Genomic DNA, 22957 nt, shown 5'->3' with positions numbered 1-22957 from the left:
AATTCACAGGGTAACAGGCAGCAAACATTACACTGGGACTAAGGAACAAAGACAAATATTGGTGAAGAAATTTTAAATAACGTGCAGATGTCTAGTGGGCATTGATTCATGTGCTTCATGATGTCAATAATTGTTTGTGAATTGCAGTAATTTTTTTCCTCTGAACAGAGCATTACTCCTGAAATACAGTCATTACCTATTGATTAGCTGTGTAGTTATTTTCATGCATCAGTAGTGCCAGTAAAAAAATGACTAGCACTTATTTTACACCAATGTGTAAGGTCTGTATGTTGTTCATCAACAAGTAAAAAGAGTCCTTAAAATTATGATTTTTTTTAATTGCAGAGACCACATCAAGATTTTCATTAGCCATAAGTCTCAGGATAAATGGGAAAAGTCTAAAGGGCTCATTTGGGTTTTAAAGGGTTTTTTAATCAGGACATTGCAAATGTTCTGCTGTATCAGGACAAGGGTGCAATAAGAAGGACATATTTGTCACTGTTTAGTGCTAATGTAATTTCCTGTTTCCCCTACTGTATGTCTCTCCATTTAATCTCAATTGTTGGTAATGTGCTACTTTTTGATTAAATGATGAGAGCTGAAATTCACCAAGGAGAAAATAATTAAAACTATTTGTTTCACAGACTGTCAGCAGCTATTAGGAAAATTAAATGTATTTTTCCCTAAACCACGTTACAGACATTGCAAAGTTCACAATCAGTTGGGATCATCTTTTATTGAACACAGTTTTAAAAGCAAAGGTCATTTTTGTTTTGGACAACAAGGAGTTTATGCAATTGATAAAACCCAGTTTAAGTTATTTTTATACAAAGATTGCACTGCTTGGAAACCCTTGCTTTTTGACTGTGGCATCCTTATAGCCACATCAGCTCAGCAGATCTGCAGAGTAAAGGGGGTTTTGCAGCTTGTCCCCCAGCTGCAGGAGTGTCCTGTGCCCTGGCAAGGGCCAAGCAGCAGCAGGGATTGTGGCTGATGCTGGTGGCTGGGGACCGGCCTCACCCGCAATCCTTTTCTGCTGCCCCACATGTCCAGCAGTGTAACATCCTGTGTAACCAGTGGAACACCACTCTTTTGCTTCAAGAGGAGCCTTGTTGCCTGACCTGCTCTAGGAGTTTGGCACTGCTTGTGGACCCATTTCCCCTGAATTGTCAATTTGGCTGGGTCAATGTATTCACAAGTTTTCATATGGTATTTTCCTCTTCTTTTTCTATTATGATAAGACTTGGGCTTGCTCCTTTGTTTGCACCACAGATTGTAAATACCATCTACCCCAAAAGCTTATTCTTTGAAGTCTGCTTTTTACCCCTTTTTGGTTTCTGAAGGGGCTCAGTGACATGGATGGGTGACCTGAGGAGGGTGATTGTTGGTGCTGCACTGGGAAGCCCCTCTACCCTGAGCCCCTTCTTCCTCCAGATAACATATGGGCTGCAGAAAGGGATCTGAGCCAGGGGGGCAAGTGGCACACTGATGTGGCAGCCACACTCAGCTTGCAGTGAGGGCCTAGCAAGAGGCATTTAGGAATGCGTGAGGAAAAGGGAATAAAAAAGCACTGGGACTGTCAGTGAGATTGTTGTGGGGCTCAATGAAAAGGCAGGTGGAGAAATGGATGAAAGTTTTGTCTGTAGACATGCTTTGCATACCACGCAGAGAAACAGAAACTAATCTTGATTGGAACAATTCAATTCCACTGTGAAGTACACGTTAAATAACAATAGGCGGCTGCAGAGGTGCACAGACTTGCAGGTGAAGAGCAGAATTTTAATCAAGCGGCTGTGCGGGCAGGAGAGGCAGAGGGGAGGGCTGGGATAGCACTGGTGTTCGAGCTCTGCTCAGACCTCAGCCTGTGCTTTTCCAAGTTAAAAGCAGTTGCTTAAACCTTAGCACAGTTCTGCATTAATTCAGCTGGTTTTTTTCCTGGGAAGCAGAAGTTTAATCATCTGGAGCTTTGCTGCTTGCAGTGTGTCACCTCAAGTGAGCGGGGGTAGGGGCGGCTCATTGATTGAACTATCAGGCCCAAAGGATGTGTGTCACAAAATGAGACTACCAAAGAGCATAGTTCAATATTGTGCTTCCTAAATAAAGTGAATTATTTCAGCACCAGATGAATCAGTAAAATGTATTAAGCCAAAAAACCTCACGGTATTTTTTTCCCATTCTAAACAAGTGCTCTAACCTTTATGTCAAAATGCCCTATGAATTTCAGTGCAACAGGAACTCTCCTGGGGAGCTTAATGAAAAGGTTAATTCTTGCTGTTTTAGTTTGTTTATCAATCGTTCTGCAAGAGCAAGCCTCTGGGCCATGGCTACCCAAGCCCTGAATTAGCCCAGTATCAAAACCCCGGTCAGAAATTCTGCAGAGACAGGAGATACCTGAAGATGAAATAAAAGGAATAAAAAAACTTTCAGGAAGATTGCTGGGCTTTTTAACATTCATGCTTCACAACTCATTTATTTTTGCTGGGTGGTTGTTTTGGTTTTTTTGATAGTTTTCTGGGGAAAGATGTTTGGTGTAAAAGGGATTAAATGGTTTTCTTCTTTCCAGTTTTCCATTGTCCTGTTTCAGTTAATGAGATTTGATCATTCTCTATGGATCTCATTTTTGGAATTTGAACCAATTCTTCCTCCAGCAAAAGCCGGGACAGTCAGTGTGGTCACAGGAATAGGGTACACTGTGTCACCTGTACAGCAATGTGACACCTCTGCTGTGACTTCTGTCATCCAGAAAAGGAAAAAAAAACATGGCAAGGACCACATCTGTCACCAAGTCCAATCCTGGCTTTTGCAATGGATATGCTTTTTTTTTTTTACTCCATCTGCTACCTTAATGAAGGTTTTCAAGCCTAGGTATTAAATTTGAAACTTTCAGTGGATAGTAGATCTGTGTCTTTCTACTTAACAGTAGTTAGCAGTTTTATGTACATGCATTTTCATGCTTTCCTTTACCCGTTCCACTGGAACTGATGCTTGTTTTTCCTTTAGAGCCCCTGAAAATGAATAATAATAATAATATTGATAATACTGATAAAAATATCACCTCTCCATAGGCTTATATCCTCCTCTGCATTATGAGTACCAGGCTGCCCTTCTTTCAGACCATTTGGTTGATTAAAAGTGATGAGCTTAAACTCCCGAATAACTGTCTTCAAGATGAAAGTTTTTTGCTTCTGTTTCAGACCTTGGGAATCATTTATGTGGCTGGGGGTCTGCATGTTTTCTCTCTGTCTAATGAGCTCTGCAGTTAAAGATATTATATCTCAAAGCTTCTCTGACATAGTTTGAGAGACTAATCTCATTGAAATCAATGGCACTCTTTGCCTGTCTAAAGTTATACATGTTCTTTGGGTCTCTTCTGAATTTAAGCCATCAATAGATTCCTTTGCAGATAGTGAAGATCCCTGGGGTTGATTGATTTAAACAAAAGGATTTAAGTTACGGAGCTTAAACTCAGTTTCAGTCTACACAACAAAAAACTTGATTTGAATAATCAGATTCAGTCATCCTTTACATTTGCATTTTTGGTTATTTTGTTAAAAACAAATTGATTCTGGTTGGTTAATAAGCATTCAGATATGCCAATTTACAACTGAATGTAGCCTTTGCCTTTAAATTCAGAATTTCTCTTGGGAAACAAAGAGTAAGCTATATAGACAGCTCCATAATGGTATGGTTTCAGAATCTATCCATTATTTTATGACTTTAGCAATCTGATAGTATTGTGATAGAAAATGGGAAATGGCAGTTCTGTTTACAAGATTACTTTTATTTATTTATTTATTTGTTTATTTATTTATTTATTTATTTTTACAAGCTGCTTCCTGATAGAGTTTAATTAAAATGAAGAGAACTGTAATTTTTCAAGGGTTTTATTTCTTAAACAGAAAAGCCATGAGTTTATTGGGCAAAATCAAGGATGTAAAATCTGTAATTACTTATTTGAACTAACTAACTAGCTATCTATTAAAAGGATATGATTAGAAAATCTGAGCTACTCTCACTTAATTCTAGTCTTCCACTAAAATAACTGTAGAAAATAAGTCTGGTCTTCTCGTTTCCCATCTTTATGGTATGTTACTAGGAACAGATGTAAATTAATCCTCTTGTTTAGATCTTTTTGGTTTATCATTCAAGATTAAATTATGAAATTTCCAGAAACTGGAATTATGTGAAACAAATTTCCAGAAAAAGATTCCTTCCCTCCCCACCACTTTTATCTGTCTTCCAGATTGGACTTTCTCCTCTCAATCTGGGGAATATTGTGAAACTATAACTTAAGCACTATAAAAACTAACTCTATAAAAACCAGAAACTCAGAGCATCTGAGACACGGACAGTTCTGGTCCTGTTTGGACCATTCTCTTCTGGTTTGGGCTGAGATAGAATTACTTTTTTTCTTAGCAGCTGGTACAGTTTTGGATTCAGTATGAGAATAATGCTGATAACACACTGATGTTGTAGCTGTCACCAAGTGGCGCTTATGCTAAGCCAAGGACTTTACAGTTTGCTGTGCTCTGCCAGTGAGAAGATGCACACGAAGCCATGAGGTAGCATGGCCAGGACAGCCAACCCAAACCGACCTAAGAGTTATTCCATACCACAGAACATCATGCTTAGTGTATAAACTGGGGAGAGTTGGCCAGGAGCCACTGATTGCTGCTCAGGGGGCCTCAGTCAGTTGGTAGTGAGCAATCATGGATTTTATCTTCTTCTGACTCTCTTCCCAATCCCACTGGGGATGGGAGGGGAGTAAGTAGCTTACTTGCCAGCTGGGATTGAACTGCAACAATGGTATTTGGTGGTCTGCTTTAAACTCCTTTCTTCCCAGCAGCTCAGGGACAAAGAGACAAAGGCTGAGTCTCAGGGTGAGGATAAGCACTGCAAGGTAAAGGTCTTTATCCATGCAGGAGCTTTGTGTGGAGCAGACCCATCAGCAGAACATATTACAGCCCAGCTAGCATGCCACTGCAATGTAGACCTAAGAAATTTGGGGGAAAGTGTACTTTTGCTTTCATCTCTCCCATCTTCCCAGACATATTTTCATCTCGCATGCTATTAATGTAGCACCCTGTAGTCATTTTGAGTTAGATTTTGCACCTCACTAGTTCTGGTCCTCATCTTTGGCAGTGCAGGCATATGACCTACCTGAGTCCCAGGGGAGAAGTATTCTCTGCTGACCTTACCTGGTGATCCAGGAAAGGATTTGCACTTTCACACCTCCCCTGTCTGTTTTCAGGAGATGCTTCCACTGGGAAACCAAGGCTGGCAACCACCCTCTCCCAGCCCTCCTCCACCTGGCTGAGCCCACAGCTGGAAATAGTCCTGCTGCTGTTTGGGGTGCAAGATGGGGGTTATAGCAATTTAAAACAGAAGAGGGTGTGAAATAGCTGCTGGCTTATGTAATTTTGGGTTATTTCATTTTGTCTGTCTTTTTGCTTTTTTGATCTCATCATAGTTCATAAAGGCTTTCTATATTGTGGTTTTCTATTAAATATTTAGGAGTTCTATGCCCATGCTGAGTTCTTATAATAATTAAAAAATAAATAACAGTCATTATAAGAAAGTTGTGAAGTGGGAGATGTGTCAGTTTCTATTTTCTAACAAGGGAAAACAAGATATGTGAGTTGTCAAATATTAAACAGTAAGTAAAAAAGTAGAGGTGATGGTAGGGGGCTACAATATAGTCCCCTATATATATGTTTTATATATATTTTCACTAGAAGCCAGCAAAGATATTTTACTTTTCATGAGCAGGCAGGTAATAAATTGTTCAGAAGTATATGGACTCAGGAGCATCATCTTCAGCACCCTGAGCCTTGCTGTGTCTCCTGTTCTCTGGGGCTGCTAAAAATGCAGCTGCAGCTACCACTTCAAATACCTCTGTGTGCTTTACTGTGTTGTTTTGATTGCTAAAATCTATTTTCTTTGAAAGAATTCAAGGAACTAAAGCTGACCTATGTACTTGTGTAAGATAATGCAATGAAAATTCAAGCTGGAAGTAAAAAAATAAATGGTGTGTTTTCCTTTACAAACACAGGAGTTACACACTAGGCATCAGGATTAGGATTTTGGAGACTCATTCTTTCCTCATCTTTTCTAACCTGCACATTTGCTTCAAAAAATCTCTTGCGGGCCTCTGAATAGAAATGTTGCAGAAAATTCCAGATTAAGTGAGGATATCCAGGACAATTCTCAGTGATTTAACTCAGGCATCCTCAGCAATAGGTGGCTGCAGGACATCACCTGGTTTCCAGAGAACTCATTAACCAGACAGAGTGTTATGCTCCCAGAAGAGGCTTCAGTATTTTGTGAAGTACATGTACTTTCTCTGCTCTCTCTGCCTATTATTGCCTTTCTTATTTCCTAGAGACTGGATGTTCCAGCAAGTGAGTGTCTCTGGTCGTATGTTTATGCAATGTCTGGGGCAGCAGGCTCCTATCTGTCAAATTTTGCATACAGTTACCGAGCTGAGGGAGGTAACAAGTGTAATGTGATTTCAGTGGCTGCAGCGATATCTCAGTTCTGACTTTGAAGATATCGCTGTCTGCTGCAGAGCAAGCTTAGGGATCAGCCTCCAGGCAAAGTAATGTTCCTCAATGCACTTGACAAAATGAATAAAGGACTTAATCATGATTAATGACTTTGACCCAAAGTTTCAAGTCCCTGCTCAAATTCAGTAATGTAAAGTTGGGTTCTTGTTCTTATTTTAAAATTGCTTAAAAGTGAATATTGTTCTTTTAGTGATATATTCAATATCTTAGAAAATGCAAAATATGGATCCACAAACAGTCCTGTTCACATCACCAATGTTATATTGCAGTTCTAACCTGAGAGACATTAAGTTTGAAATTAAGACAAAAATATAATTTTATTATTTTTATATGTATTATTATTTTTAATTTTTATATATGTTGTTATTTATATTACCTACAAGTGAGTTCACTGTTGGAGCTGCTCCTTGAAATCAACATTGTTTTCTTCAGTGTAGCCCAGAAAGCTGGCCAGCCAAAAGAAGCTTCATTCAGCTGCCTGAGAACACAAATATCTTGTGTTATTTGACATGACCCATGATGTCCTGTTGTGGTTTAACACCAGCCAGAAGCCAAGCCCCATGCAGCAGCTCGCTCACTCCTAACCAGTGGGACTGGGGAGAATAGAAGGGGTAAGAGGTATAAAACCCATGGGTTGAGATAAAGACAGTTTAATGGACACAGGCAAAGGAAAACAAGGAATTGAGTCTCTGTTTCCCGTTGGCAGACAGCTATCTCCAGGAGAGTTGGGGCCCATCACATGTGTTGGTGACTCCAAATATCCCCCCATCTTTTCCCCCCCACCACTTTCTATCCTGAACATGATGTCATATTGTTTGGAATACCTGTTTGGTCACTTGGGATCACCTGTCACATCTGTGACTCTACCCAACCTCCCACAAACCCCAAGTTCCTTGCCAGCATGGCAGTAAAAAGCAGAAAAGGCCTTGGGACTTTGTAATCCCTGCTCAGCAATAACAGAAGTATCTCTATACTATCAACTCTGTGTTCAGAACAAATCCAAAACACAGCCTCTCTGAAGAAAGTTAACTCGACCCCAGCCAGAAGCAACACACCTGCTTATCCTGAAGTAGCTGCTTTAGAAGCAGAGGGTTCAGAGTCATGGCAGCTGCCTTCTTCAGTAAAGCTTTGCTCATGTTTTGAATCTGCAGCAAGAGTCACCCCATGCTTCAGAGTAGAGCTACTTAACCATTTTTCAGCAAAACAGACTTCTCAGAAGGCGTATCTCTGACACAAAACCAATTAAAACCTTCCACAGACAACTCTGTTGAAAGATTCATGGGAAATGAGGCTTTTGAGCCTGGGCGCGTGCCTGCTTCTTGGGTTCCCTGAGCAACAGGCTGACCCTGACAGTCTTTTGAGGACAGTTCCTTTCTTCCATAGTCTGCCTTATCTACGGGCATCCCAGCCACCTATGCAGGAACTGATGTGAAGATAAGATGGGACTTCCCAGTCTCTCTGTGTACCTGAATTTTTTTTCAGGTCTTTCCAGAAAATCTGCTTTCAAAAGAAAAGGAGATTTGGGATTTGATACTCTCTGTGTCTATTTGCTAGCTGTCACTGCTTCTGTTCTTTCAGTATCTTGTGCTCAGGGAAAACTTCTTTTTCCCCAAATAGTCATGAATTATTCAGATTATAAAAACTCATTTCCTTCCAAATTTTGATGCATTTTTAGTGTAAAAATTGCTTTGTGCTCCTAATTCATCAAAGTTTTCTCTTTTCTTATATATTTATATCTTTGATTAAGAAATTATTTCTCTGTGGTCACAATGTTGTCAGGAGAAAGGCTTCACACTTTAACTGAGCCATTTCTGCTATTTCTTTCAAAGACAAAATCTGAAGAATTTTATTATGGAGTTAATTTATTAAAGAATTCTCATTGCCACAAGTTGGGGATTGAAGAGAAATTAATTTGGTGGTGCTGACTGGATATCTAGGGAGAACTATATTCAATAAAATATATCTTTCTAGTCTATTATCAAGGCAGAAATTGCATAGAAATAGCATAATAGCAAGCTACATATGAAAGAATAGAAGCAAAGAGAGAATGCAAATGGAAACCAGGGCTTTTGAGTGAAGGCAGAGATTACTGAAAAGCTGTGCTGACACAGTTCTCTGGCAGCTTTGGCTTCCTAGGGACCCAACAGTAGGTCCTGGCCCCTGGTCTCACCAGGAAATAAAGTCAGCTGCTGCAGCCTTATTTATCAAAGGTGGCTGAACATGTCCACACACTGTGTTGTGGTTTTCTTTCTAGCCTTTTCTTCACACTCAGTATTTCAATAGATTACTTTTTGTCTGGAATTTTCAAAGCAGCAATCTTGTTAGGAGGTCTAGACAGTGCAAGTTACACAATGCACACTGAGCACACATAACCCCTGTCTTCACCTGGAGGCTGTGGCTCTACAGCAACTGTTGTTATTTCACCTTGGACTCTTGCAGCAGAAAGTAACCTAGTGTCTTCCCAAAACACCTGGCTTTGAGATGATTCAGTGGTTCACAGATTATAGTAATCAGTGCACTCTAGAACAAAGTAATTTGCTTCTCACAAGCTTGTTTGCTGTAATATTCATGGGAACATGATCCCAGCTACTCTGTTTCTGAAATTTTTCAAACTATTCCATGTTCTGTGTTTTCCTTTGTTCTTGAGAATCAAGCAGTGCATTGAAGGTGACTTGGGTGTCACCCCTCCACTAGCTGCCACCAAGTAGAAGACTTTGCTGTACCAGCTAATGGTAATTTCATGTTCTCTTTGTTGTTGCTAATCCATACAGTGTATATGCATTTTACTGTTCAGGTATCACAGATGATCATTGTCTTTCCTGAAGGAAGACAGAAAAAGAAGAAAACTCTGCATGCACAGAATTTTTCAGTACAGAAGCAAGTCAGTAATATAGCAGCATTTAAAAAAATATTATCAGAATAATTACCATCGAGAAAGGCAAAGGAACACAAGCAAAAGTGCTTGAGTACTGATGCCCAGAAGATGGCCTGTTCAGTGCATTCTGCATTTTCCTAGCTGGAACCAGGGAATTTATTACCCCCCCTCCAGGAATGGCCTGATGGGGCTCACTCATTTAAAAAAGTGAAGCCACAGAGCAAACACCATGAACACCTGTGGCAAAAAGGAAACCAAACCAAAAAAACATCTGCAAGCTCATTAACTCATTAGCTCATGCGTAGATTTTCCACATGAACTGAAAAGTGCATGATTTAATGAATGGTACATGAGCTAAGACCAGTGTTATAAGCTCACTTTTGATCAGAGTTCCTACAGCAGTCTACCTAATGTTGCTGATGAGGGTTATTCCATCAATACTTGATGTATTCTGCGGCACAAATTATGTTTTAACATGTTTTTTCTCATCATTAAGTGATCTTCCAGCTTACCAGGCAGTCCTGTGTGCACATCTCTCTGACCCCTTGCGCATATCTCAAAATGTGTGAGTGATTCTGCCAGCTGCTGTCTGTCCTTTGTTTCCAGCTTTCTCTCATATAATCTCTCAAGATGGCAGAACCCTGAATTAATGAAATACAATTCAAGTACAATTTTCTGATTGAGTGGGATGAGGGGAAGCTATTCCAAAGTCACAAGTCCCCTGATACCATGGCTTGTATCACTACTGCTCTTTCAATCATATGGCAAACTCTGTTAGCCAATACAAATAGACATATATGCATGCTGTCCATTCGAGCTATTTGTCACAGTTAAGACACAAAACAGTTGTCACTCTTTTCTGGTAGTTGCTGCAAGTGGTACTGAGAAAATTAAGGGATTACAGAGAAGGAATTATAGGAGCCTATTAATTTTTCTGTCCAGTTTTCTGTGGTTTCTGAGGAACATAACACACTGTCTACCCTGGACTCTGAGCTATGAATTCAGGTGAAGGTGGAAATCGATTATCATGGAAAGTACCACAAAGCCATCATGTGTAACTGATAACACAAGATTTCTAGAGTTAAGATGTTGCACCTGTTTTAGACAAATGGAAAGGATGTAACATTTCATGGCAACATGGCTGTAGGAACTGACTATTGCTAGCTAACACATTTTGCAAGAGTTAGCACCTAGTAGGACAAAATTATATGCCCCTGAAAATTACATTAATCAAAATGCATGAACTAGCAAGTCCTAAAAAAGCAAAATTAAAATACAAACCCTCTTAGCACTTGTCCCAGTTTTCCTAGAACAGAATATTCCATTTCATAGTGAGAGAAAATTATTCTTTGTCAATGAGTTATAATTGATGAATATTAAAGAAAAAAAAAATTAGCTTCTGTAAAAAGTAAAACATAGCTTCTGTAAAAAGTAAAAGGCCTTTTCTTTGGGAATATATAGTGTCAAAATAATGTCATTTTTATGTAGGCTACATTTTGCTTAAATAAGCTGGTTGCATGCTATGTTTTCTCTCCTTCCACAACTTATACATCTAAGGAGTAAAGATGTGTACTTTGAATCAGACCTTTACTTACTGTTGAAGACAAACATAGTTAATTGAAAAAGAAAGTAAAAGTTGTGATCAATACTATTAAATGCAAAGGGAAATACAGGTTCAGAATTTCATTAGGAAAAAGTTAAGCAGCAATCATTTTTACTTGTATACTACAAAGACATGAATTCCTTGGATGCTAATATAACAGTTTGTAAACAAAAATCTAATTAAAAAAGAAATTTAGCACCAATATGTTAGGAACTGAAGACTGAAGAACCTTTGTGCAATTTATAGGCGTCCCTTTTTCTTAGGACAAGTCCAGTCAAGTAATGAACAAAATGTTACTGATTCTGAACCTACGAATATTATTCTTTTACTGTTTTTTAAGGTTTTTTTACACTGGCAATGTGTAGAGAATCCTCCCCTGTGATTTGGATTATACTAGTTATTACTTCCTGTCTACCTGGAACTCTTGATACAGCACTTTATGGAAGAGACTTTCAAGTATGTCTAGTTCCAACCCTCATGCCATGGAAAGAGACATCTTCAATTAGACCAAGCTGCTCAGAGCTTCATCCAACCTGGCCTTGAACACTTCAAGTGATGGCTAATTCCTTAATGTAGTGTAGTTGGGGTTTTTTCATCATTTGTTTGTATAGAGCATCATGCCAAACATTCTGGGGTTTTATGGTTCAAGATATTTGTCCACTGGCTGGGGATTTCTCCAGTTCTTTACTGGGTGCTCCCCTTCCTAGAAGGCCACTGGCATCAAAGGGTGGGTCAGATGTGTTGCTTTGACAGTAGTCTCCTGTTTATGGTTGTTTTCTTTTCCAAGGGCTTTGTGGTTCCTCCTCATCTTTTGATGGCCTATCATGTGGTAAAAGAAAAGCTCTTCAATGGAAAGTTGGCAACCAGGAGTGAGTCTGCCTCTGCTGGAGCAATTCATCCTGCTTCTTGTCCAGATACACATTAATTGCTCCAGTGGTTGCAGCCTGTTGCCAGCTTTGCCCTTCCCAAGAGGTCCTCAGGCACAGGTGCACAGACAGGATGTCTGCGTGTGTCTGTGTGTCTTTATTTGTTGCAGTTGATCTTTGGGGGTGTAGTAGACCCAATGCTTTCCCAGAAAGAGTCTCAACTATGTGTGTATGAATGTGCAGCTGCTGTCATGGTAGGCATGGACAAGATCCAGAAAAGCATTGCAACCTATGCTTTACTTCCAGCCTCTCAAGATAAATAGGCCAGCCTCCCAGCAGGAAGGTCAGGGCACTCCTGGTGCAGGGTTTAATTTTTACTTTCATTAAAACAGAAAACATGCCAAAACAATGAAGAGATTATAAAGAAAGGGAAAATTAAAACTTTCATCATTAATTAAGCACTCAGAAGATGGAATAAGACGATTCATTAGTCATACACAAGCAACTCACTCTCTGTTGCGCTGAAAAACTTTTTTTCCTTATCGTATTTCCATAATACCTAGAATCATAGAATGGCTTGGGTTGAAAGACACTTTCAAGACTATATAGTTCCAACCTCTCTGCCATGAGAAGTGACGTTTTCCACTAGACGAGACTGCTCAGAGCTTCATCCAACTTAGCCTTGAACAATTCAAGTGATGGCTAATTCCTAAATATAGTGTAGAGTTGCTTTTTTTTTTCCTTGCATGTTTAGATAATTGCTTCTAGCAACAGGTGGTAGAAGCTAAATAGGAATTTTGCAAAGGACTTTCAACTCAGCATATTATATATGGTGGATGGGAGGAGCAAAGTAAATCATATGAAGAGTTATTCAAGCTGACTTCAATGGATGGTCAGTGTTACTGTGCTTATAAGTCACAGTGTGGGTGTGTAAGCACCTTCAACTGGTGCATAACCTTTATTTAAAATATTTTATATTATTTTGAGTAGAATAGAATAGAATAGAATAGAATAGAATAGAATAGAATAGAATAGAATAGAATAGAATAGAATAGAATAGAATAGAATAGAATAGAATAGAATAGAATAGAATAGAATAGAATAGAATAGAATAGAATAGAATAGAATAGAATAGAATAGGACTGTTTCAGTTGGAAGGGACCTACAACAGCAGTGACCAATTCATGACTGACCAAATGATAAAGCACATTCTTAAAGGCAGTGTTCAAATTCCTGTTCAGATGTCACTGACAGGCTTGGGACACCCATCACCTCTCTAGGAAGCCAGCTCCAGTGTCTGACCACCCTCTTGGTATAGATTTCCACTGGTGGGGAACTTAACTGGCATATCATCAATAGTAAAAATATGGAAAAATTCTGCATATCCTGGGAGAATCTTATTGAATCAGGAAAGTCAGTATGTTATTTCTGATGCTGTAACAATATCTATACAGACCAGTCTCCGAGGCTGTAGGGAGCCCTGCTCATAAGAACATAATCACATAAATTCCACCCACAGACCCACAAATTTTTCCAAAGCATTTTAGTGCTGAGCTGTTGTCATGAAGATTTGGGGGTTATGATATTGACATTTATGCCTGTTTGTGCTGGAGAGCTGTTAAACTCAGGAACATAAAGTCCAGTGAACCATCACATGAAGTAATGGTTTATCTGTGTCACTACTTTTTTAAGTAGAGAACAAGAGTATGTAGAAAAACTTTGTTTTTCTCTGTCATCCAGAATAAGCTGTATGAAATAGAAATGCTCATATTCATTGTTGTTCTGCTACTTTACAATATCAAGGTATTTTATACTGCTGTTCATAGTTGATCATTATATTAGCCACTCTGTGAGCAAAGAATTGTTCAGTTCCTTTATGTTATTTACATAATGTACTGGGTATGAATAGCACTAATTTCCATAGGATAAAGAAGGGTGAAGTAGTAGTAGTAGTCGTAGTGGAGTACTAAACCAAGGTAAATGAGCATTTTTAAGTGATTTTAGACAGAATATCTTAGTAAAATAATTTTCTAAAAAAAACCCCAAACATAACAAAAAGCTTCCAATTACTTAGATTTATTAGTTTTTATAAGGCACTGAGTAACCTGTTCGCTACTGTCTTATTCATCAAGTGAGTTCTTCAGGGAAAGACATCCTGTCAGGTGCTGCAGAAAAATCTCTGAGCAGCATCAGTACTGTTAATGCCTCAAATAATGACTGCAAGGATAGCAAAATGATACATTTTTACCTAGCAGGCATTGATCATAATTATATTACTGATAAAGGCAAAGCATAACAAATATTGTGTTTTAAATAGGTCCTTTAATTAGAATAAAAATACCATGGAAATAATTTCAGTGGTAGCTGTGTGATCCTTCTGAATGCAGAATGTAAAAAGTTTGCATATTCTCAGGATGAAAGGGGTTACCACTCTAAGCTATTCACTTATTAATTTTCTTTTAGTATTTGTGGTATATCAGACATTATAGATTGTTCACCATTTTTCTTTATGACAGAGAAGAACCCTGATAACTGTGCTGTGTCTAAAATGTAGCTCCCTCATTTACCTGGCTTCTTGGACTGAACTGCAGAATGTTAATTGGCTGTCATGGTTTCCATGATCCTTTGCTCATGTGACATTGTGGTTACAATGAACACATTGCATGTACAGCAGAGCCTTCATCTTAACACAGAGCACAGACCCTTTCATCCTTGCTAAATGAATAATTAAACTAGGATTTTAATATTTGTGTTTGCTTTTGGGTTTATTAGCTTTAACTGTGAAAGCTAAGCAATTATTTTGCATGCTCCATCTGACCAAGTCTTGAAAAAATAGACTGAAGTTATCCATATATCTGTTCTGGCTTTAAGCTATCTTAAAATAGAACTGTTGACCCTCCCAATTGAATAAGTGGGTTTCTAATTATTGCTTTGGGTTTGCATAAGGACCAGAAGTGCAAAGCAAAATTAAGGAAGATGTTTGTCACAGATAAGGTCCTATGGTGGTAATATAATTCTTCTGCTGTACCTGCCTCACTTGAATTTGGGTTTTTTTGTTTCTGCAGACTCCAGAGGAGGGAGCCTCTACAACCATCTATGCAGCAGTATCGCCTGAGTTGGAAGGAGCTGGTGGCTGCTACCTTTACAATGAGGAAAGGACAAAGTCGGCTGATGTAGCATATGATGAGGAGCTGCAGAGAAGGCTCTGGACAGAAAGCTGCAAGATGGTTGGGATTTCTGATGAAGCCAGCAGGCTTCCCTAGAAGAAGCCACTTTCAGCTGGGTAAATAAAATGCATTGAAAAGCATCTTAGGCGAATTCTTGCAGCATCAGTCATCATCCTGGAAATCACTGTTCAGTCGCAAAGGCAAACGTGAACAGCTCTGTACTTCACTTGAATCCCTAATCTGCTAGGGTGTGGGGGAAATATTCCCACAGAAAGGTGTAGTGGTTGGTTTTAAATCTAACCATCAGTTTTGTAAATCATTCTGTTTCAGTCCGTGATTAAAATACAATCTTTAAACATGTGCAGAGATGAGTTTTCATTGTTTTGTTCAACAAAAATAATGCTTGAGCATGTTGTTCTGGGAGGTTTTGAACTTAAACCACCTTTGTACATATAAGTTACTCTTTCAAATCAGTTTTAAAAGTTGCAGCTTTATTTTCTTAAGCTTCATTAATCTTTAAGACACTTTCATCAGCTTGTTCTAATGCAGAAATTTGGCTTTCATGATCATGATGTTGTTTCTGTCTTAAGGTTAGTTTTAGATGTCAGCTTTTATCCAGAGGTATTAACTGAAGGTCAGAACAACAAGAAAAAGTAATAAATAAGGTCTTCTTCAAGCAGGATGTTGAATTCACTTGTTTCCAGCTTAAGTTCGTCTCTCCTATAAAGGTGAGGAGGGATCAGACATCATAATGGCAACACTGGCTTTGGCAGAGGATGCAGTTGACCTATTGTCTTGTCAGTGGGCTGAGATTACTTCTCCCCTTTTCCCCTGAACCCCTGTAATGTTGCATCTGAAGTTTCATTAATTTTCTTTGACAAGGAGAGTCATTCATGTACAGTTTCATGGAAGGAAAGGAAGAATCACCTCCTTTTGTTGGTTTTGATCCTATTTCATATTAGTTTCAGAACTAGAGTTCATGATTTGGAAGAGACAGCAATTAATGCCAGCCCACTTTTTCCTCTTCATGGAGATGTTCCCTAAACTGTATCTTTGCCATTTTTAACAGTAGGCCCTGCCTACTCATCTCACTTACACAGGAGCAAAAGGGTATTTTCCTTTAGATGTGTATGTCTTGCCTAAAATTTCCTAGCAGCTGTTTCATTTTTAATTCTATTTGACTGTCTCTGAGTGTGGAGCAGATATACTTCATGAAGCTATTTTCAGCAAACACTAGGGTTTCCCCTGTCAGTGGGATAACAGTTGGTTCAGATGCTGTCGGTTTTGAACACACTTCAGTTGTGGACATTTCAGGGAACTCTACCTATGTCTACCAAAGAGAGTCTTTAAGAATGATGTTCACATTCATGGAGTTAAAAAATAAAACACACATTGGGCAGTACAAAGATTGCCTGGATTTATACAAGCTCAAATAACTAAAAGAAAAAAACTGGATTGAAGATAGAAATATTTTAATGGGAATGGTGGTAAACCATGAGAATAATTTGCAGTGAAACTTCCCTGCACAGTTGCAGTCAAGATTGTAAGTCTCACAAAAACATCTGGAAGTTTCTGGGGAGACCTTACAGCAGCCTTAGGGTACTTATAGGGGCATACAGGAAAGATGGAGAGGGGTTTGGGAAGTGCAGTGACAGAATGAGGGGGTAACAGTTCTAAATTGAAAGAAGATTTAGGTTAGACATCAAGAAGAAATACTTCACTATCAGGGTGCTGAATAATAATAATAATAATAATGTGGGAACAAGTTGCCCACATTAACTGTGGATGTCCCATTCCTGGAAGTGTTAAAGGTCAGGTTGAATGGGGCTTTGGCTAGTGGAAGATGTCCCTGCCCATGGCAGGGGAGTTGGAAACAAATGGTCTTTAAGTTCCATTCTGATCCAAACTATTCTGCGATTCTTTGATTTCTTCTCAGTGAGCCTTTCCAAGCATGGGATCTGTGTCTAGGGACCTTGAGGTCTTATTTTTAATGGAGTCAAGTCTGCCCTACTCCCATCTTGTTGATTTTAGGTGCCATCTAAAAAACATGCATAATCCTATAAATGTCCTTGCATTTCCTTTTCTCAAGATACACAGGGAAAGTGACTTATAGGTGGGCATAAAGCTTGTATTCATTTTGAGGAGCTGGAAATCACTGCATGAGAGAACCAAGTGCAAACACAGTGTTGTGCTCTCATTTGCAGCAGACTAGAAACAATAGGAACATGTTCCTATGCACTGAACCCTGGACTAATATCCCTTTTGGGCTTTTTAGCTCAAACTTGGTACTTCACTCCAAGTGACCTTATCTCCAGCCTTTTGTTCAGAGGAAGATCACATCTACGTGGAAGTAAGCATGCTCACATGTTCAGAGTCTAGGAAAAAGATGCACTGCCAAAAAAAAAAATAAAAATCATATGAACAAAGAAAAGCATCTGGGAACAAAAATAATAAACAAATTGAGGGAGAGCATATTTTCTGTCTGAATTAAGCCATGCATGATCTATTTTTAACTTCTTAACATATACAAGGGTTCATATCTCAGCAGGAGGTTTATCACTCCGTCACTATAGCACTTTTTCTGTATAACTGGCTGACTTTTTTTTTTGGTAAGTGAATGTAGTGCTTGTGAAATGTGCCAGACTGACACTCCAGGAACTAAATTCCTCTGTTTATTCACGGATCATGCACAGGATGCAGTAAGCCTGCCAGACAGCCAACATTTTGATGTTGCCATAGCATTCCCATGGAACATCATTGCTGCTGTAAGCATGTCCAGGATTACTCAAACTAGATGGGATGAGATTACCATCAGTTTTAACTCTCTAGAAGCTCCACAATATTTGCACAATCAGTTTCAAGTGGCATAGAGATTAGTGAATTAACAAACAGTAAAGACAGCTAGTCACACTTTCAGTGTAATCTGAACCAAATTATTAACTGTCCCAGTCCAATGAAATCTGTTTAAAACACTGAAAACATGGTTTGTGAGAACCAAGAACACAGACATGGCTGAGTGAGGGGTAAAATAAAAGCATCCTAAAGCCAGGGATTTCTAGAGCATTGCAGTTCATGAAAATACAGTTGAGCTAGTTGCAAAACTGTTATCTCTGGAACTAAAAGCAGAAAACTGTGTCAGCTTTGCAATGTCACATAAGCACATGAATTTATCTGGAGCAAACCCCAGTATTGTTATAAAGTACTCTTGGTGTGAATGAGAATAATCACTCATGATACTGCTGCAAGAATCCAAAATAATTCTTAATATATCTTTATAGGAAAAAAAATATATGAAACATGTAAAAGATGACAATGATTTTACTTTTGCAGAGATACATGGTCAGAGATGATTTAATTTCACATTTTAAGATCATGCAATTTCCAAAGATCTGAGCAAGGCTGTATTTCACTTCACTGAATACATTGCTGAGAGGTGGCTTTGTAGTTGGTACATAGGTATAGAAAAAATACCTGAGAGCTCTTTAACTTTGCAGAGAAAGGCTAAATAAGCACAAGTAATGGTAAATTGAAGGTTAAAAAGTTAACCTTCCAACATGAAAGCAGATCCTCTCTGAGAGTGAGTTCATATTGGAACATGTAGATCTGATATCTGAAGATAATTAAAAGATGCCTCTGACATGACAAGTAGCAAATAGGCCAGGTAGGCTTCTAAGAAAAGTAGGTCAGTCGCAGTTAAGTCATACGTATTCTCCCTCATGTCCACAATGACAGCACTTCTTTTGATTAGTATGAGAGTAACTCATTGCTCAAAATTTCTAAAGTGAATATTTCCCTGCCAGTACTCTTCCCAGGCTATTATTTACTTCAGAAATCGAAGTCCCTCTACCTCGTCACAAAAAGGCACACCAGTTCAAGTCTGAGATAAACAGAAGCATCCACTAAGCACCAAGGTCATCTGAACCTACTGCCTTTGGTAGGAGAGTGAAACCATGTAAAACCATTTTTTTTCTTTTAGGAAAGAATTACAAATTTAAAAGTAAAAAAAAAACCTCTAAAAAAGGACCAAAAAAGATGACTCTTGTTATGAAGGGTAGTTCAAATAAACATAGATCTTACAAATGGATCAGCAAATGGATCTTATGAGAATGAATGCAGTTGTCTAGGAATTTGATAAGGCAAGGTTATGTAAACAATGAACTTGTACAGGAAATAAATAACTTGCTGACAAAAGAGGTCTAAATTTCTTTAAAAAAATAAATTATAATTTCCTCAACAATTAACTATTTTATTTGTCAACTGTGTGGAAAATATTTATAAACTGAAAAGGTAAGTGCTATAATTTGTGTGTGAATACACTGCTATTTGTACATAATGAAGTAGCTACATTCTTGCTTCCAGTTCAATACTGATTTTTGGAGCTACATATGGAGCCACCAGCCACACTTCCAAAATGATATTTTATAAATATTTAGACTTCATAGTTGACTCTTTGCACAGCAATCAATTACTTTAGTACACAGTGAGAACTTATACTGTATAAACAAAGGACTTTGTTATGTAACATCAGGTTTGCTGCCACCTCTTCCAAATGCACAGTAGTGTTAACTCTAAATATAACAATACACGGCAAATATTTAAATGCTCACCCTAAATAAATTTTCTACATACAGGCTCTTGTTCAGTTCCAGTGTTAGGCTGCCCTTGCTCATTCTGTGACATGGTTTCCACTTCATCTGCCACCATGGAAGGACAAAAATCAGATTCCAGTGAATTTAACAAGAAATCTGTCACAGATAAGATAAAACTCTTTTGATTTTAAGAGAGTGAAGGCTGAGTATACTGACCCATCTGCAATAACTGATGAAGTCAGTGCAAAACATATGTTGTACAACATCAGGCCAGGCAAGACGGGTAAGCCACAAACAATTCTTTGAAGGTAATTTTATTCCTTTTTAAAACAAATGTGCTAATCTTTGGCAATCTTCTGTGGCAACACTGAAGAAAGGTGACAGGAAGAAAACAGACCAGTGGCCAAGAGTGCTGTTTCCAAATACATATAGTTACTGGCTTCTATATTGTACCCATCAAAACTTGTTGGCTTCTCTCCCTTTGAAAATGGACCTTAGCCAAGAATTCCTTTCACACAGGCAATCAAGAAGAGTCAAAATGTAGCGCTGACTCATTTAGTTAGACAAACTGTGTAGATTGAAACCAATCACTTTGAAGTACAAGATTTCCTAATCTCAGAAAAGAAAAAGTAAAGAAAAAAAAAGAGCCAAAAGTCAGGCCATGGTACTTTTTGAGTGATATTAAACCTGGTCACCTCTTCACAGTCAGAATGAAAGACACATTAAGATGGTAAGCAACTTTATGTCCTTTCCAAAGAATACAGGTCAACAAACATTTCCTTCCCCTCTATCTTGGCATTGCCTGAACTCTCAAAATTAGCTCAAATAACATCACTGTTTGCAAACAAGCAAATCAATTTAATCTATCACTTATCTTCCCTATTTTGAAAGTAGAAACAAAATTTATTTCAACTTGCCCACATTTATGGAACTGATTATTTAGTCGACATTGATCTGCATATATTGAAGATGTGTGCTGAATCTCATGTGTTTTTAACAATACTGATGGAAAAGAATAAATTCATTTTAAGATGCACATGATAGCTAAGGGCCAAATCCTGCTTTTTTGTTTGTTTTTTTTTCTCAGAGAAAACTTTCATTGAAGACTATGTCAGTTCTTTACAAGGAAAATAAGACTGTGCTCAAGAAAGTTAATGCACAGAACTTTTCTCTTAACTACATTGCAGAGCTCTATTGAAATTAATGAGACATCCCAGAATCACTGTACAAAGACACATAACTTAATAGCAGAAGTAGCTATAAAAACCTTGTATCATTTAAATTTGATAATGCCTCAGAGCATTATTTCTAGAGTGAAAGATACTTCATGCTTTTAGTATATTATTTTAATATATTAAACCCTCTCTTTGTCTCAAAGAAATTAGTCTAAAACATGGGTAACCTAAAAATTTTACTAATATGGTGCATTGAGAAGAGAGAGTAGCATTTATCTCACTTAAATTCATCTAAAGCAGGATAGATGGTCTAAGCCTGTGAGTTAGACTCTGTCTGTGGTCAGTGAGATACTCCTATGGGGCAATTCCTCTGATTGCTATTTGAGTGGGAAATGTGTCATGATGCCATGTCTCTGGATGTGCAGAGGAGAGGGAAAACAGACTGGCAGCCTAAGGAAAATGTCCAGTACCTGTACATTGTAGAATCACAGAACTGCAGAATCAGTTAGGTTGGAAAAGACCTTTGAGGTCATCAAATCCAAGCTAGAACCCAACACCACCCTGTCAACTAGACCATGGCACTGAGTGCCTCATCCAGTCTTTTCTTTAACACCTCCAGGGACTGTGACTGCACCACCTCCCTGGACAGCCCATTCCAGCATCTGATCTCCCTTTCTGTGAAGAACTTGTTCTCAATGTTCAACCTAAACCTCCCCTGCACAGCTTAGGACTGTGTCCTCTTGTCCTATCGCTGGTTGCCTGGAAGAAGAGACCAACCCTCACCTGTCTACAGCCTCCTTTCAGGTGGTTCTAAAGGGTGGTAAGATCACCCCTGAGCTTCCTCTTCTGAAGGCTAACCAGCCCCAGCTCCCTCAGCCACTCCTCCTCATAGGACTTGTATGAGCTCTTGTTGGCTCAGCCAGCTCTCCATGCACTTAAACTGCCTGAGAAGAAAGTTTTTCCTTTTCTGGTCTTTTTTTTTTTTTTTTTGTCTTCCCCCATCTCCTCTCCCCACCCTTAGCCCCCCCAGTTCTTATCTCAAAAGGCACCATAGCTAATTTACAGTAACTTTGATCTTCTGCACAACAAAGATCATTTAACTCTGATTTGAGCTAGCTGGATTCCACTTCTAGACAGTTGCCTGCCCAAGTTTAAAATTTTCCAGTGAAACAGAACACCTTAGACATGTTCTTTCCAGCAAAAAAATGTTTCCATTAAAAAAAAAAAAAAAAAAAAAAAAAGGGTGCTTTATTTAATTTTTGAATCAGAGTAGTTTTTCAGCTCCCAGCTATTTGATGTAGTTACACTTTTATCTGCTGGGTTGAAGAACCCATGTTCTGATCCTGGAGGAGAAGGACAGGCAGTGAAGAAGGCATCTCTTGGCATATTTTTGATAAATTAGCTTGATCAAGCTCTTTAAATCTTTTATTGGAAGTCATGTTCAACATTTTGCAACCGTCTTCTTATCTCTTTGTGAATCTTATCTGATTTTTCAACTTTCCTCCTGCTTTTGAGATTTTAGCTGCTCATTTTGATATACACTGGTAGTAGAGCCTCGCTAGTCCAGCTTTTTTTTTCTGTTCCTATGCCCTGAGACCATATGGACCTCCTTCCCTGAAGCATCATAGAGGAACTCAGATTTGGAGATCCTAAAAGCCTTTTTTCAGACACATAAAGCCTTATCCTGTAAATACAGCCCACTTGATTTCTTTCAAGATGCATGATCTAATAGAACTCTAAATGCTTCTTTTATTGTGATTTATTTCCACCATTAAAGCCCTAAATCTGCACTAAAGAGTGCTTGAGAAAATTCTGGAGCTATTGAGTCAGGAGATTCAACAGGGACTGAGAGTCAGAGCACTGACATCATGAAAACATGCCCTAGCTCAGCAGCTGAAGTCATAGATAAAATGATGCACATTGACTTGCTTTATCTGTAACATAACAAATTTCACCAAATCAGTAATTTCCTTTGTTTTAGAAATTATTTCTGTTATTTATCACTCTGACAGAATCTCCCAGAAGATGTTTCTCTCTCATCCCAGACAGAACTAGCAGGATAAATGCATATTGCTCTGCACCTCTGAAGTGAAGTGATCCCGCAGCAATTACACAG

The 22957-nt window shown here is 38.6% G+C and overlaps 1 protein-coding gene across 1 annotated transcript in view; it reads left to right on the top strand.

The window, feature by feature from the left end:
• Positions 1-15437, top strand: part of DHRSX (dehydrogenase/reductase X-linked) — a 161017-nt gene extending 145580 nt beyond the window's left edge. Inside the window, exon 7 of the mRNA XM_058837074.1 lies at positions 14976-15437. Coding sequence (XP_058693057.1) covers positions 14976-15173 — 198 coding nt within the window. The 3' untranslated portion in view covers positions 15174-15437. The remainder of the gene's footprint in view (positions 1-14975) is intronic.
• Positions 15438-22957: the final 7520 nt, after the last annotated feature.

Source organism: Poecile atricapillus, chromosome 1 (genome assembly GCF_030490865.1).
Source record: "Poecile atricapillus isolate bPoeAtr1 chromosome 1, bPoeAtr1.hap1, whole genome shotgun sequence".
Classification (NCBI taxonomy): Eukaryota; Metazoa; Chordata; class Aves; order Passeriformes; family Paridae; genus Poecile; species Poecile atricapillus.
Note: the sequence above shows the minus strand (reverse complement) of the source record. Positions and strands in the feature narration are given on the sequence as shown.